The 17,561-nt window shown below is 44.2% G+C and overlaps 2 protein-coding genes across 2 annotated transcripts; both read left to right on the top strand.

The window, feature by feature from the left end:
• On the top strand, window positions 13,945–15,050 carry LOC8063168 (probable glutathione S-transferase GSTU6). Its single transcript, XM_002467570.2, has 2 exons — window positions 13,945–14,366; window positions 14,512–15,050. Exons 1-2 carry the CDS (start codon window positions 14,040–14,042, stop codon window positions 14,887–14,889), a joined length of 705 nt encoding a protein of 234 aa, XP_002467615.1. The 5' UTR covers window positions 13,945–14,039; the 3' UTR covers window positions 14,890–15,050.
• LOC8062884 (probable glutathione S-transferase GSTU6) lies at window positions 15,045–17,157 on the top strand. The gene is made up of 3 exons (XM_002467569.2): window positions 15,045–15,185; window positions 15,260–15,754; window positions 16,375–17,157. The coding sequence occupies exons 2-3, from the start codon at window positions 15,293–15,295 to the stop codon at window positions 16,762–16,764; spliced, it is 852 nt and encodes a 283-aa protein (XP_002467614.2). The 5' UTR covers window positions 15,045–15,185; window positions 15,260–15,292; the 3' UTR covers window positions 16,765–17,157.

Here is a 17,561-nt window from a genome sequence, read left to right as displayed (position 1 = left end):
ACTAGCCTTCTCTTGTTGTTGTGCTTTAGTGTTTAGCCTTGTACTAGTTTGTATAGGTGGCTTGAATAGCTTAGTTGAGCTAGTGCTAGATTTGCTTCGCCATTTGTTTTACTAACTCACTTGCTTAGTGAAGTTTGTAGAAATTTTAATTAGGCTATTCACCCCCCTCTAGCCATTTGGACCTTTCAAGTGGTATTAGAGCCGAGGCACCGTTTATTTGAGGCTTAACAACCTACGGTGAAGAAATGGCTCTTAGTTTGCATATCAACAACACTAAGAAGGCACCTTACTTTGATGGCACCAATTATGCTTATTGGAAGGTCAAGATGACCGCCCATCTCAAGTCAATCAATAGAGAAGTTTGGAAGGTGACCGAAACAAAGTTTGAGGTTGCAAATGAGAATGCACCTACACCGGTTGAAGAAAAGAAGCTTCAATGCAATGACATTGCAATTAGTGCTCTTCATGAAGCTCTTGATGACAAGACCTTTGAGCAAATCAAGAACATTGAGGTTGCTCATGATGCATGGGCAAAATTAGAAGAAACATTTGAAGGCACCAAAGGTACGAAGACCGCAAAAGCTTACATCCTCCAAGAGAAGTTCTCAAGCTTCAAGATGCAAGAAGACGAAAGTGTGCTGGAGATGTTTCACCGGTTGCAAGTTATTGTGAATGAGCTCAAGGCACTTGGGGAAGAAGTAAAGGATAGTCAATTCTCTATGAAGTTCTCGAGAAGCTTGCCCAAGAGATTTGACACATTGATCACCGTGCTAGTCAAGACAACACTTAGTGAATAAACTCCCCAACAAGTCTTCCAAGAAGCGATGACCGATGATGCTTATAGAGAAGATGATGAGAAGGATGAGTTGATCAAGAAGAAGAAGAAGGATGGTGAGAAGAAAGATGATGAGAAGAAGAAAAGTGTGGCATTCAAGGCCTCCACATCCAAGGGCAAAGCGAAGCAAGAATCATCAAGTGAAGAAGAAGCAAGCTCTTGTGATAGTGATGAAGATGAGGAGATGGCTCTTCTTGTCAAGAGATTTGGCAAGTTTATGAAGAAGAAGGGCTATCAGGCAAGAAGGAAGAAGAGCTCCTCCAAGAAGAATGACCACTCCATGAGGTGCTTTAGATGCCATAGCATGGATCATCTCATCGCCAAGTGTCCTTATGATAGTGATGATGAAGATGCTATCAAGAAGGAAAGAAAGAAGCAAAAGAAGAAGCAAGAAAAGAAGGAAGGCTCAAGCAAGAAGAAGGGTGATGCCCATGTTGCAACTTGGGATAGTGATGACTCCTCAAGTAATGATGAGAGCACCAAGAAGAAGGTGCATGCTAGCATTGCAATTCAAGGAAAAAGCTCCATCTTCGACACTCCGTCATGCTTCATGGCTAAGGCCACTAAGGTATCATCCGATGATGAGAGTGACCATGATAGTGATAGTGATAGTGATGATGATGAACCAACTAAAGATGAGCTAATCACTATGCTAGAAGATTGCACTCATGACTATAAAGAAACTAGAAAGGAGTGCAAGGCCTTGCTTAAGGATAAGAAAACCCTTGAGCAAGAACTTGATGAGCTTAGAGCATCTTATGAGAGTCTAAAGGAAGACCATAAGAAGGTTCAAAAGGCTCACACTAAACTTGAAGAAGCTCATTCCTCTCTAGTTAACAAGTGTAAAAATGAGCCAACTAAAATTGAAAAAGCTCAAACTTGCAACATAGGCATAACATGTGATATCTTGAGTAAGCCTATTGTTATTGCTTCTACTAACCCTTCATGTAGCACATCTACATCATCCTCATCTAGTAGTGATGGTTTCACATGTGACACCACACTAAAAGTTGAGAATGAAATTCTCAAAAAGGAGGTGAAGGAGCTCAATCACACCTTAGCCAAGCCTTATGGTGGTGAGGACCGCTTGCTTATGTGCTTGGGTAGCCAAAGAGCTTCTCTCTACAAAGAGGGATTGGGCTATAACCCCAAGAAAGGCAAAGCCACCTTTGCTCCTCACAAGACCATTTTTGTGAAGAACAATGGCCGATATTGCAAAGCTTGCAAGCAAGTTGGTCACCTAGAGCAACAATGCATGAACAAGAAACCCAAAGCTCATGTATCCTCAATTAAGCTAAATTCTTTCTATGTGCTTACCAAGGATACAAAAGGTGTTCATGCTAAGTTCATTGGTGCACCATGGATGGGCTCAAACAAGAAAGCCATTTGGGTACCAAAGAGCTTAGTTGCTAACCTTGGAGGACCCAATCAAGTTTGGGTACCTAAAAAGAATTGATCTTGTCTTGTAGGTCAATTACAAAGCCGGAGGAAGGCATTGGGTGCTTGATAGTGGGTGCACTCAACATATGACCGGGGAGTCTTGTATGTTCAAATCAATTGATACTAGTCAAAATGGTGGCTTTGATTCAATTACCTTCGGCAACAACAAGAAAGGCAAGGTCAAGGGGCTTGGTAAAATTGCTATCTCAAATGACATGAGCATATCAAATGTGTTAATAGTTGAGAGCCTAGATTTCAATCTCTTGTCAATTGCACAACTTTGTGACCTTGGTTTCAAGTGCATCTTTGGAAGTGATGATGTTGAGGTTGTTAGTGTTGATGGATCAAACTTGATATTCAAAGGATTTAGGCATGGTAGCTTATACTTGGTTGATTTCAATGATAGTGACACTCAATTGACATCATGCCTAATTAGCAAATCAATTTTGGGTTGGTTGTGGCATAGAAGGCTTGGTCATGTTGGAATGAAACAATTGAACAAACTATTGAGGCATGACTTAGTTTGAGGCTTGAAGGATGTCACCTTTGAGAAGAATAAACCATGTAGTGCTTGTCAAGCCGAAAAGCAAGTTGGAAATGCACATCCTAAGAAAAGTGAAATGAGCACATCAAAGGCATTTGAGCTTTTGCACATGGATTTATTTGGGCCAACAACATATACTAGCATTGGTGGCAACAAGTATGGATTTGTGATAGTAGATGACTACACTAGATACACTTGGGTGTTCTTCCTCTATGACAAGAGTGATGTTTGTGATCTATTCAAGTCTTTTGTCAAGAGGGTGCAAAATGAGTTTGAAACCACTATCAAGAAGATTAGAAGTGACAATGGTAGTGAATTCAAGAACACAAGAATTGAGGAATTATGTGATGATCTTGGCATTGGACATTAATTCTCTCCAACATACAGTCCTCAATCCAATGGTGTAGTTGAAAGGAAGAATAGAACATTGATTGATATGGCTAGATCAATGCTTAGTGAATACAATGTTAGCCATTCATTTTGGAGTGAAGCTATCAACACGGCTTGCCATTATAGCAACCGTCTCTATTGCCACGGGAAGCTTGGGAAGACACCATATGAGCTATTGAATGGAAGAAAGCCCAACATTGCATACTTTAGAGTGTTTGGTTGTAAATGCTACATTCTCAAGAAAGGCACTAGGTTGAGCAAGTTTGAGAAGAAATGTGATGAAGGGTTCTTACTTGGTTATTCCACCACAAGCAAGGCATATAGAGTTTGGAACTTGGCAAGTGGCACATTGGAAGAAGTTCATGATGTTGAGTTTGATGAAACCGAGGGATCTCAAAGTGAAGCTCAAAACCTTGATGATGTGAGAGGAGATCAATTGGCAAATGCAATGAAGAACATGGATGTTGGTGACATAAGGCCAAGGCAAGTTGATGATGATGGTGATATTCACATGATCAATCAAGAAGTGCAAATTGATACAAATCAAGCAAGTACTAGTGGCTCTCATGATGATGATCAAAATCAAAATCAAGCAAGTGGAAGCTATCAACTCCCAATACTCCAACCTACAAGCATAGCAAGAGATCATCCATTGGATCAAGTCATTGGTGGTATTCAAAGTGGTGTTCAAACAAGATCAAGACTAGCATCCTTTTGTGAGCACTAATCATTTGTCTCATTTGAGAAACCAAAGAAGATAGAAGATGCATTGAGAGATTCCGATTGGGTAAATTCCATGCATGAAGAATTGAACAACTTCACAAGAAATCAAGTGTGGGAGCTTGTTGAGAGGCCAAAGAACTACAATGTGATTGGTACCAAGTGGGTCTTTAGAAACAAGCAAGATCAAGATGGTGTGGTTGTGAGAAACAAAGCAAGATTAGTAGCACAAGGCTACACTCAAGTTGAAGGTCTTGACTTTGGAGAAACATATGTACCGGTTGCAAAGATTGGAGGCAATTAGAATATTATTAGCCTATGCTTGTGCCCACAACATCAAGCTCTATCAAATGGATGTGAAGAGTGCATTTCTCAATGGATACATAAATGAGTTGGTTTATGTTGAACAACCTCCCGGTTTTGAAGATGACAAGAAACCCAACCATGTTTATAAGCTCAAGAAGGCATTATATGGTTTGAAGCAAGCACCTAGAGCATGGTATGAGAGATTGAGAGATTTCCTTCTCTCTAAAGGGTTCAAGATGGGAAAGGTTGACACTACCCTCTTCACCAAGAAGCTAGGCAATGACTTGTTTGTGTTGCAAATCTATGTTGATGATATCATCTTTGGTTCAACCAATCAAGACTTTTGTGAAGAGTTTGGAAGAATGATGGCTAATGAGTTTGAGATGTCCATGATTGGAGAGCTTAGTTACTTCCTTGGTCTTCAAATCAAGCAAATGAAGAATGACACTTTTGTAAGTCAAGGAAAGTACATCAAGGACATGATCAAAAAGTTTGGGTTGCAAGAAGCCAAACCAATGAGCACACCTATGGGCACAAATGATCAATTAGGTAGTGATGCTAGTGGCAACATGGTAGATCAAAAGCTATACTGGTCTATGATTGGAAGTTTGCTCTATGTCACCGCATCAAGGCCGGATGTAATGTTTAGTGTGTGCAAATGTGCAAGATACCAAGCTTCACCTAGAGAGAGTCACTTGAAGGCAACCAAAAGAATATTGAGGTATCTAAAGGGCACTCATGATGTTGGATTATGGTATCCCAAGGGGTCTAACTTTGAGTTGATTGGATATTCGGACTCCGACTATGGTGGATGCAAGATTGATAGAGTGAGCACAAGTGGCACTTGTCAATTGCTAGGAAGGTCTCTAGTTTCATGGTCATCAAAGAAACAAAATAGTGTTGCACTATCAACCGCGGAGGCCGAATACATTAGTGCCGGTAGTTGTTGTGCACAATTGCTTTGGATGAAAGCTACCTTGAATGACTTTGGAATCAAATTCAAGAATGTGCCTTTGCTATGTGACAATGAGAGTGCAATCAAGATGACACAAAATCCGGTTCAACATTCAAGAACCAAGCACATTGACATAAGGCACCATTTCATAAGAGACCATCAACAAAAGGGTGATATTAGCATTGAAAGCATTGGCACCGAAGATCAACTAGCCGACATCTTCACAAAGCCACTTGATGAGAAGAGATTTTGCAAGTTGAGGAATGAGTTGAACATACTTGACTTCTCCAACTTGAGATGAGTGCACCCCCACATTTCTATATGACATGCCTCTCCTCCAACAAAGCAAGGTAAAGTCGGTTGACATAGCATTCATCCTTTGCTAAGGACATGATTAGAACATATAGACATGTTTGCATGACAATAGGCTCATTCATGAAAATCAAAAGGATTTGATGTATGTATGGTACCACTATTGTTTATATGGTTGTTTGATCTAGTGGTAGCATATGACATGTTTGTGAGCTTGCAAGCCTAGTGTTGAATCTAGAATATGAGCTTATGATGTGTAATTCAACATGGTCAAGATAACCCTTATACTTCATGAGGTGTGAAAAAGCTTGTCCTTGGATCAAACCGAATTACATGTTTTAGGCAAGTGATCTAGATTGAACCATAATTTGACCCTCACATTGATTGACTTAATTCTCACTAAAATTTGAACCTTTGTGGTCATTGATGACAAAGGGGGAGAGAAACAAAGATAAAGTCAAAAAGGGGAAGAGAAACAAAGATAGGAAGAGAAAACACCTTTAAACTTGAGCACACAAATAGGGGGAGCAAGCTCATGAACCATTTGTTGCATTTGTATGTGCACTAACATAATGAGTTGTTGCATTGCAAATTTAGATTCACGACTCTTGTTTGATTGGTGCTTGCTAGAAATAGAACTTGAATGATGTTTTGAATTCTAGCATAGAGTTTTATTTTCTTGTAGTATCTAGACATATAATGTGATCTCACGAGGTATCTTGAGTTTTTGATGTATGTCTAGCTACATTGGTGCTAAGGATGGTATATTGGCAACTCCGATTGGTATCACGCTTCAAAGGTCCATTCTATATACCTTAGCATCATTTTGGTAGTAATAAATCTCCCAAAATTCCAATTCATGCATATGTGCAAACTTGAACCAAACTCATGGAAGCACATATGTAGGGGGAGCTAGTACTACCAAAACCGAAATTGAAATGTTTGTCCAACCTTGTCTCATGATTAAAATGCTTTGGACAAGCAATTCAAGTTCATTATGATTTCATTTCATATCTTTGTGATGGTTGTCATCAATTACCAAAAAGGGGGAGATTGAAAGCCCAAGTTTGGTTTTGGTAATTAATGACACCAAGTTGCTAATGCCTTGTGCTTAAGTGATTTGAGTTAGGCATAGAAATACATGTGATGAAGGTGCATGGTGGCATGGAAAGGTGGCCACATGATTACAAAGAGATGAAGCATGATGTGGAGATCATGATGACATACAAGGGAGAAAGTGAACAAGGCAAAGGTATAAACATAAGGTTTCACTTTTGCCGGTCTAAGATGAGTAGAGAAGTGATTGACCGGGTTTAGGATAAATAGCCGACTATCAAGAGGGGAAATCACGGTCATCTCTCGAATCAAGTGCCACTAAGTCCATATCTTGAGCATATGCATTAGGATCTAGTAAAGTGCTAACTTGAATCCTTGATAAAAATATTTGTGAAAATGCTAACACACTTCCACAAGTGTTGTGACACTTTGGTGTTGGCACATGGAAGCAAGGGTAGAAGTTGAGAAACTTTTCGCGCAGGCTTTCAGGCCGGACGCGTCCGGTATGAGGTCGGACGCGTCCGAGTTGAGGCACCGGACGCAGAAACTGTTTTCGCGTAGAGTCCGGTGTGCTCCATCCGGTGAGGTCGCGTTCTCGGTGAAACTCTCTGAGTTTCCGTCCGGTGCACACCGGACGCGTCCGGTGTGAACTAGGACGCGTCCGAGTTAGCGTCCGGTGCAAACTTCTCTTGCAGAGCTCTCTGGGTGTGAGTCCGGTGCACACCGGACCGTCCGGTGTGTGCGTCCGATGTGGCGACCGGTGTTGGCTCAAGTTTGCGACGTTCCCTGAGTTTGGGTCCGGTGCACACCGGACGCGTCCGGTGTGACACCGGACGCGTCCGGTATTTCAAAAGTGAGAGTCCGATGCCTTGTCAGTTTCAGAGGCAACGACTACTTTCTTAACGGTCAAGAGCACCGGACGCTGGTCTGGTCAATACCGGACGCGTCCGGTGTGAACTAGGACGCGTCCGGTGTGGTCGACTGCAGCACACTAAAAACAGCTAACGGCTAGTTTTTTTGTGGGTGCTTATAAATAGTTGGTGGCCGGATTTGGGGGGTTCTCTCTTACACTTTTGAATACTTGAGGCATACTTTGAGCTAGAGAACACTCCCTCCACTCATCTCCTTGCTTGATTGCTAATCCTAGTGAGATTGAGTGAGATTCAAGTGCATTGCTTTGAGAGTTGCATTTAGTGGCACTTGATTCTTGAGTTTGCTGTGGATTTCTTGTTACTCCTGGGTGTTTCCCTACGCCCTAGACAGCTTAGAGCAGTGGTGGTGTTGAGCTCGTGATTGGAGATTGTTTCGAGCCTCGCCAAGTGATTTGTGAGGGGTTCTTGAGCCTTCCCCGTGTGAGATCGCAATTGGCTACTCTAGTGGATTGCTCGTGGCTTGGAGGATCCCCATCTTGTGAGTGGATGTGCGGCACCCGCTGAGGGTTTGGCTTTGGATTGCCAATTAGCTTGTGATCCATCAAGTGGGTGTATCGCCACAACGAGGAGTAGCTTGCTGGGAAGCAAGTGAACCTCGGTAAAAAATCTTGTGTCATCTCTTGCCGAGGATTCTCTTGTGATTGTGAGTGATTGGTTGGTTATATCTCTACTCTACAACGTTGGTATAACAATCACTCTCCACTCCTTTACTTACTTGTATACCTTGCTAGTTGTTTAGCTTGTTTAGTTTAGTCTTCTTATTTAGGAGTGTAACTAGCCTTCTCTTGTTGTTGTGCTTTAGTGTTTAGCCTTGTACTAGTTTGTATAGGTGGCTTGCATAGCTTAGTTGAGCTAGTGCTAGATTTGCTTTGCCATTTGTTTTACTAACTCACTTGCTTAGTGAAGTTTGTAGAAATTTTAATTAGGCTATTCATCCCCCCTCTAGCCATTTGGACCTTTCAAGGGGGCTAGTAGACAATACTTTTGAGACTGTATCTTGAGGATTCCGCACTATATTATACAAAGATGGATATTTCATTTTGAGAGGCTTATCTCCTACCCATGTATCTTCCCAAAACCTAGTATTGGTTCCATCTTTAATATTAAAAGAACCAATACCTAGTACCTCATCCTTGATATGCATGAGTCCCCTCCAAAAATGAGAGTCATTGGGTTTGGCTGTCACTTGAGTTAGTGTTTTGGAATGTAGGTATTTATTCCTTAAGAGAGATTGCCACATACCATCTGTGTTAAGTAGGTTAACCAACCATTTGGCCAGAAGGTATTTATTTTGCAGTTGTAGATTTAGGATACCTAATCCCCCTTGGTCTTTAGGACGACAAAGTATGTCCCATTTGGCAAGTCGATATCTATGTTTGTCTGAAGAACCTTGCCAGAAGAACCTCGATCTATAGTAATCTAGGTTTCTAATGACCCCTTTAGGAATCTCAAAGAAGGACATCATGAACATGGGTAGGCTGCTTAAGACTGAATTAAGCAAAATTAAATTTCCCCCATATGACATGTATTTTTCTTTCCAACAAGAAAGCTTTTGTTCAAAGCGATATTCCACATTTCTCCACTCAGAATTCAATAATTGTCTATGGTGCATTGGGATCCCTAGGTATCTGAAGGGATATTCCCCTGCATTGCATCCAAAGAGGCTAGTATAAAAGGGTTCCATCTCTTTGGCTGCACCATAACAAAAGATTTCACTCTTGTGGAAGTTGATCTTGAGCCCAGATAATTGTTCAAAAGCGCGAAGTAGTAGTTTCAGATTCTGTGCCTGTTCTGGGTCGTGATCCATAAAGATAATAGTGTCATCTGCATACTGCAATATGGACAGACCATCATCTATAAGGTGGGGTAGTATACCTCTTATTTGACCATCGGCTTTTGCTCTATTGATTAGAAGAGCTAGCATATCTGCCATGATGTTAAATAAGATAGATGACATAGGATCTCCCTGTCTGAGTCCACATTTGGTTTGGAAATAAGGTCCTACGTCATCATTGACTTTGATTCCCACACTTCCTCCAGTGACCATAGTTTCAACCCACCTACACCATTTGGGAGAGAAACCTTTCATTCGTAGCATTTGTTGTAGGAAAGACCACTTAACCTTGTCGTATGCCTTTTCAAAGTTGATTTTGAAGATGACACCGTCTCTCTTCTTGGTGTGGAGTTCATGGATGGTTTCGTGTAAAATAACGACCCCTTCCATTATGTTCCTACCCGGCATAAAGGCAGTCTGTGTTGGTCTCACCACAGTTTTAGCTACCATATTAAGCCTGTTTGTGGCCACTTTAGTGAAAATTTTGAAGCTCACATTAAGGACACAAATTGGCCTATACTGCTGAATTTTTGTGGCATTATTAACTTTTGGAATTAAGGTAATAATACCAAAATTTAGGCTGTGAAGGTCAAGAGTCTCCCTATGAAGCTCAGCGAATACAGGAAGAAGATCATCCTTAATGACTTCCCAAAACACCTGATAGAATTCCGCCGGAAAACCATCAGGGCCCGGAGCTTTGTTATGCTCCATTTAGAAGACTGCCTCCCTCACTTCAGATTCAGTGAACGGGCTAACAAGGATATCGTTCTCCTCTGGCGATATCTGTGGGATATCCTGGTTTTGGTCTTCCCTAAGGGAGATATCGCAATTTTTTGGCTGGCCAAAGAGGTTTTTATAGTAAGTCGTAATGTGACTTTTAAGGTGTTCATCACCAATCACAACGCCTTGATTATCTTCTAGCTTATATATATGTTGCTTCCGATGTTTCCCGTTGGCCACCAAATGAAAGAACCTAGTGTTAGCATCCCCTTGTAATAGGGTCTTAACTTTGGATCTCTCTCATACCATTTCAGCTCCTCTTCCCTAAGAAGGTGAACTAATCGTTCTTTTAAATATTGCTTCAAATTAATCTCTTGATCAGATAAGGGGGAGGATTCAGCTTGTTTATCTAGATCATCTAACAAAGCTAGTAGGGTCTTTTTTTCTTTTCGATATGACCCTGCTGTGTGCTTCGCCCAACCCCTTAAATGTTGTCGGAGTCTGCGAATTTTGGACTGCCAACGTTCTAGAGGGGAGCCCTCAGCGCATGGGGATTGCCAGATGTTCAAAACCATTTCATAGAATCCATCTCGAATCAACCATCCCCTCTCAAATTTGAAAGGACGATCGTGGGCTTGATGGGTCGAAGCACCCGTATTGAGCACAAGGGGAGTGTGATCTGAAATGTTTCCATCCCTAGTGTCCACTGTAGATAATGGGAACATGTTTTCCCATTCCGTGCTAATGAGAACTCTATCCAACTTTTCGAAGGTTGGGTTTTCTCCTGGCCCTGCCCAAGTGTATTGGCGGCCTGTCATTGCGATCTCCTTAAGATCTAGAGATTCAATGACCGCAATAAAAAGATTAGGCCACCTAGGGTCGAAAGCTTCAGAGCTCTTATCATCTGGGCTTCGCATTATGTTGAAATCACCTCCTATTAAATAAGGTAGTGATTCTTTAGCACACGTGTTGGCAAGTTCCACTAAGAAAGCCCTCTTATTTTGTGGTTGTGCTGGTCCATATAGCGTGTATAGCACAAATTTGAAGTCTTTTGATTTGAGCTGTAGGGTGAATTTTACGTAAAAATCCCCTTCATCAATGGCTCCAATATCGAACATATTCAAGTCCACACCTAGGAGGATTCCTCCAGACCTACCGTGGGGTGCCATGGTGTGCCAAAGAAAATCTTGTCCCCCACAAAGATTTTTGAGGACGTGATCTGGGAAAAAATCCCGACCAGTCCCGGAGAGAGCAATGAAATTTATTTGCTCTTCCCTGACTAATTCTGCCAAATATTTGTGTTTAGCCAAGTCTGCTAGACCTCTGCTATTTCAAAAAACTCCCTTCATTTTAGAATAATTTTAGAGGGAGCCTTTGGTTTTTTGGGGAGTTTTCCCTTGCCAATATTTTTGGCGCTACTATATTTTTTCTTTCGATGGAGAGGAGAGAGATCTATGATTTGATCATTCTCCATATCCAGCAAATTCTCACTTTGATCTCCACAAGCGTGGCTGAGAACTGCCTCAAGACGGTCAAACTTTTCATCATTAATGTGCAAGCGAGAAAATTTAGATTTAGAAATATTCTTTCTCTGATTTGCACTTAGAGCTAACCTGTCGACCTCCATATTTTTTAATTTAAGTACATCCGAGGGTCCTAGGTTGATGCCTATCCTACCAAGGTTTGACAAAACTTTCGAATGTGGAAAGCTAATAAAAGAATTACCTGGGAATTCGAGGTTCTTCTTTGCCGCCAACCACTCAGCCTTATGTCGAGTGTGTACATCAGCTAACTCTGCGATCCTAGCACTCCGGCGCAGCTCCTTGATGGGTGCTGCAGGCTTCCCAATGGCTATGGGGATCGGAGAAGTATGTGGTGTAGAAGCTCCAGGCAGTGTTGCAGATGCGTCAACGGTGAGTGGTGTCGATGCAGTGACCTCTGTTGCAGCAGAAGGTAGCATAGCGTCGACCACAACCGGCTGTTGATCATCCAACATGTGGAAGGTGATCTCCGTTGGAGGCGGGCTGTTCACCAACGTGGTCGGTGCCGCTGCCATCATCTTCGTAGTGGTGATCGATGCGCCTTGGCTCTTGATCAGAGCAGGTGATGGGAGCACTGGATGCGCGCTCCCCTTCTCAGCAGGCGAGGGCCGTTGGGCGAGTTCCCCTCCTCCGACACCTTGGCGATTGTGGGCATCAGCACGCCCCCTTCCCCAGGCCCTGGCGCGGGGGCGGTGAGCATCAGTAGCTCAACGCTCTCGTCGGGCACCGGCGAGTGGACGATCCCCCCTCCGTCCTCTGCCACTGCCGGGGATGCGACGGCAGCCGAGGCTGCAACGCCTGGTTGGGGAGCAAGAGGAGAGCCGCCCAAACCAGGCAAGGAGCTCGCCGTCCAGGTACTGGCAGGAGAATAAATATTACAGATATTATGATTATTATTATAAGCTGATGATTCTTCCTCCGTTAAAGTAGAGTATTCCTTCATTATTGTCCCATCATCTGCCTCCAACATAACTTTGATGCTAATCTCGTTAATCAGCTCATCAACAGCCCTATCCAGTGCCTTATCCACTAAAGCTGCTTGTTTCTGAGGTGGCATCTGTTGGGAAGGTGTCTTGTCGGATTTGCCTGCATTAATATTTTCAGCATTAGGGGCAGGCTGTTCGGCATCTTCCATCTCCTTGTCACTCCCATCGACATTCTTGTCATCATCATCTAGCAGATCATCGTCCTCCATGTGAGTGTTCTCTGTCTGTAAAACTTCATCGGGAGTAAAGTACAACCGATAGACACTGCTATTAGCACAAACATCAGCCTTCTTAGGGATCTTCTTAGAGTCAAGCACTGCTACTAGGATGCGCACTTGACCAGTGGACCGGAGATGAGCCATGTCAACTTTCTGTGTAGCCCCAACAATAGAACCCACTGCCCACAAAGGAAGAAAGGAGCGAAGCACCCGAGGCACTCTAGACACTGTCACCCATATTTGCTCAAGGATCTTTATGGGCTGGACATCATCAACAAACTCCTCTATTATAATTGTGCCCTCCTTGTTCTTTGTAGTGATAGTACGGATCACAATCATCCGTTCAAGCTCTACTGTGCTAGGGAAAGGAACAACATAAGAATTCGGCCCCTGTTCTTGTACCTCCCAGTCCCAACGCACTGGAATGATCCTGGCTAGTTCTGAACAAAGTAGCTTAGGAGAAACCTCCCCTACTTCAACAGTAATTAGAGCTGCCACCGCTGACTGAGTGGGCATGACAATTTGACTATTCCTTGCAGCTTGAATCTGAAAGAAACCCAAACCGTCCTCAGCAGCCCCACAATATGCTACTGTAGGTTTCGGGCCACGTAGTACCATTCTTTCCTACATAAGAGAGTTATATCTGGCTAAAGTATCACTGTATCACGTCACGATCGTGTTCTCTCTCTTGTTAGTAAATGATTCCCGTAAAACAACTAAACTATCCCAGTTTATTTACACATATAACTCTTAGAAAACCTGGTGGGGAACAAAATAACTTCCCCAAAAAGTTGAATTTCCATTGAAAAAAAATACTTCTGTTCAGCTGGGGCTCTCTATCCATGTAATTTGTGTTACATAATACCCAGAGAACTACTTATATGGCCTGATTGGGACAGCTCACAGTGCTTCCAAAACAGCTAAGCTTGATAAAGTCATCTAGATGGTCAACGATCATCGATCAATACATATCACGTGGGAGTAGGAGACCGACATCAGAGATGGATTGCATTGCCAGACAAGCTATGACCAACTTTAATTAAATTAAATTGGTACTCGTGAAATATTCTATCATCGTCAAATGGATTGCTAGCATCACGGATGATGCATCCATGCATACTTACCTAACTGATGGCAGCACAATCATATCACATCGCAAGTATATAACTCTCTGGCTGAACCAAGAGCTAGCAGAGTGGAAACAGAAGCTAAAGAAATAGTTCAAACACAGAGCATCCAGACACAGTACAATGGCAGGAGGAGGTGATGAGCTGAAGCTGCTGGGCATGTGGGCGAGCCCGTTCGTCCTCCGTGTGAAGCTCGCGCTCAGTTTCAAGGGCCTGAGCTACGAGTATGTCGAGGAGGACCTCCGCAACAAGAGCGACCTCCTGCTTAGCTCAAACCCAGTGCACAAGAAGGTGCCCGTCCTTATCCACAACGGCAAGCCGGTCTGTGAGTCCCAGATCATCGTGCAGTACCTCGACGAAGTCTACAGCGCTGCAGGCCCTTCCTTCCTCCCCGTCGACCCTTACGAACGCGCCATGGCGCGCTTCTGGGCCTCCTTTATTGACGAAAAGGTCAGTACTCAGTACCGTGTACCCCCAAATCATCCAGCATATATATGCAGAGTTGCAGACTGCAATTGGCCTCGCATCGATGACTCGATGAGGACCTGCAGTATGCTGAATTGCTGATCGATGTGCATGTGTGTGCGCGTTTCAGTTCTTGGCGTCGTGGATAAAGGCAGGCAGGGGCAAGACAGACGAGGAGAAGGCAGAAGGGTTGAAACTGACGTTCGCGGCCATAGAAACCTTGGAAGGGGCGTTCAAGGAGTGCTCCAAGGGAAAGCCCTTCTTCGGAGGCGACAGCGTCGGCTACCTGGACATCGCGCTCGGCGCCCTGGTAGCGTGGATGCACACCGCCGAGGTGCGTCATGGTCTCAGGCTCTTCGATGCCTCCAGAAGCCCGCTGCTGGAGAAGTGGGTGGAGCGCTTCGGCAAGCTGGATGAGGTCGTGGCGGTCCTGCCGGACATTGACCGGCTAGTGGAGCACGCCAAGGTCAGGGAGGCTGAGGTTGCAGCAGCTGCTGCCGGAAACTGAACGGGACGCGTCTCTCGGTAGTGAGGCGGTCCATAGGGTGAAGAAATATTTTGATATCTGTGTGACAAGGGAAAATCAAATACTAGACCGTAGGAGTTTGTACTGCCTCTACGTACGTTTTGTTTACCACTTCCTAAGTAAGGGAAATTTTCACACACACAGCTTGGGCCAGGCCATGAGGGAGTGGTACGCTATCAGCCTGTACGTCAGTGAGGACAGGGACATGCATGAGACGTTTACTTTCCTAGGCTTCATCTCCCAAGAAGAGTTGAACGTCGACATTTCCAAAGTCCAACGTACGTTGTTTACATCTCCTATACTTGCAACGCTCCAAAAATCAACAAATAAACTAAGACACCGTATTGTCCAGCATTGTCACGTACGTTGGTTCAGATGAGCTTCGATGAACAGTTCAATACCCACCCAGGCACCAAAGCACACTGCTATATATCTATATACATATCCACTTTCTCTCTTGCTGCCCTTGAATCAAAACACCGCAGCACAAAAAGAACGAGCGAGCACAATGGCCGGAGGAGATGACGGCGAACATGAACTCAAGCTGCTGGGGGCGTGGGCGAGCCCGTTCGTGCTGCGGGTGAAGCTCGCGCTCAGCTTCAAGGGCCTGAGCTACGAGAACGTCGAGGAGGACCACACCGCCGGCAAGAGCGAGCTGCTCCTCAAGTCCAACCCGGTGCACAAGAAGGTGCCCGTGCTCCTCCGCAACGGTAAGCCTGTATGCGAATCGCAGATCATCGTGCAGTATATTGACGAGGCCTTCGCCGGCACTGGCCCGTCCTTCCTCCCAACCGACCCTTACCAGCGCGCCATGGCTCGCTTCTGGGGTGCCTACGTCGACGACAAGGTACTACTTCTCCCCCTAGTATACCACATGAGCTCATGCATGCTGCTGGCGACTTTTGGTGTGTTTGATCTGTGGAGGTACCCTATGCTTTTTGAGGTTATGTACCGTGGGTTCATCTCATGAATTTTGATAAAATCAACTTATTATCATACATAGAATAATTATTAGCTTACGAGAAATAAGGCAGTAGCGGATCTAGAATTTTAATCATGGGGATACGAACGAAAATGATATAGTTTATCAATATGGACATAACATAATTAGATCACTAAACGATGATAAAGTAGTTGTAAAAGTAGCGTGTTGAGGCTGGTGTATGAACTGAGCAGACTAGCAATTATATATAACAATGTATTATTATACATGTACATGTTATTAAAAGGTTTATATACTAGATGTTTTTCAAGAAATTTTAGGAGGACAACTGTACCTCCATGCTATTACTACTGTAGATCCGCCCCTAGAATGAGGTGATGATGGATCAACTTATTTGTCGATCACTTCATTCTTTAAACCAAACACAACCTTTGTCGATCATCTTGTATTTGCCTTCGAGTGTCGGTGATGCTCGATGCATGCATATTGATGGTTATGGATGTGATGTTGTTTCTTCTTTGCAGCTCCTAGCCTCGTGGTTGCAGTCGACAAGCGGGGCCAAGACACCAGAGGAAAAGGCCGAGGGGCTGAAGCAGACGCTCGTCGCGGTTGAGAACCTGGAGGCGGCGTTCAAGGAGATCTCAGAGGGCCGCAGCAAGCCCTTCTTCGGCGGTGACAGCGTTGGGTACTTGGACGTCACGCTGGGAGCCCTGGTCGCGTGGGTGCACGCCGCCGAGAAACTGGACGGGACGAGGCTCTTTGATGGCGCAAGGACCCCGCTACTGAATGCGTGGGTGGAGCGGTTCGGCGCGCTTGAAGCGGCCAAGGCGGTGCTGCCAGACGTCGACAGACTGGTCGAATTCGCTAAACAGATGTGGGCCCATGCTGCGGCAGCTGCCGCCTCAAACAAGTAAAATTGGATCTGCGATTTGAGGACAGACTTGATGTGCAGCGACTAGCTTTTGTGCTTTGTGAGTTGCTTTTCGTGTCGTGTTATGCTCTCCTATTGTGCTCGGAATAGTTTCTTCGTACTCAAGTCACCTACTGACTTAGGGGGAAAGAGACCGAAACTTGTTTCATCATAATTGAAGTGGAGAGCTCCGTTTTGTGTTTCGGTATTTTCCTTGACTTTTCGTCGTAGTGAGTATCAGTGAGTATCCCGCTGTGTTCGCAATTGGCTCAAGGGTATCACGCTTTGGAGCGTATGGTGTTTTCTGTGATTTTGGGATAACGACCATTTTAGAAAAAACTTAGGATGGGCTCCCTCTCATCCTCCACCTCTGCTAGAATTTCTTTGTCCTTAACTATCCAAAATAAACAGAATTGATAAACATCAACCTGTCAGCAGGGGACACCTGGACGGGGCTAAAGAGGTAGGGGCGCCGCTGCGCTGGGTCAGGAAGGAGTAGAGGCGCTGTTGGCGCTTGGTAGGGTCGTAGGGAAGGTGAGGCAAGAGCGCCGTTGTGTTAGGCCAGGAAGGAGAAAGGGCGCCGCAGCACGACTGCCGAGGCGAGGAAAGAGAGGGACGCCGCTGCGCCATGCTAGGAAGAGCAGGGCACCAGAGCTAGTAAGGCTGCTATGGCATCACTTCTTTTATTTTTCTTTGTGGCTCACAGAAGAAAAGGAAGGGAAGGGAAGGGAAGGGAAGGGATAAGATTGGGAAGATAGGTTCCACCATAATTTGGAATAATTTATATTTTTTTCTGAAATT

Source organism: Sorghum bicolor, chromosome 1 (genome assembly GCF_000003195.3).
Source record: "Sorghum bicolor cultivar BTx623 chromosome 1, Sorghum_bicolor_NCBIv3, whole genome shotgun sequence".
NCBI lineage: Eukaryota > Viridiplantae > Streptophyta > Magnoliopsida > Poales > Poaceae > Sorghum > Sorghum bicolor.
Note: the sequence above shows the minus strand (reverse complement) of the source record. Positions and strands in the feature narration are given on the sequence as shown.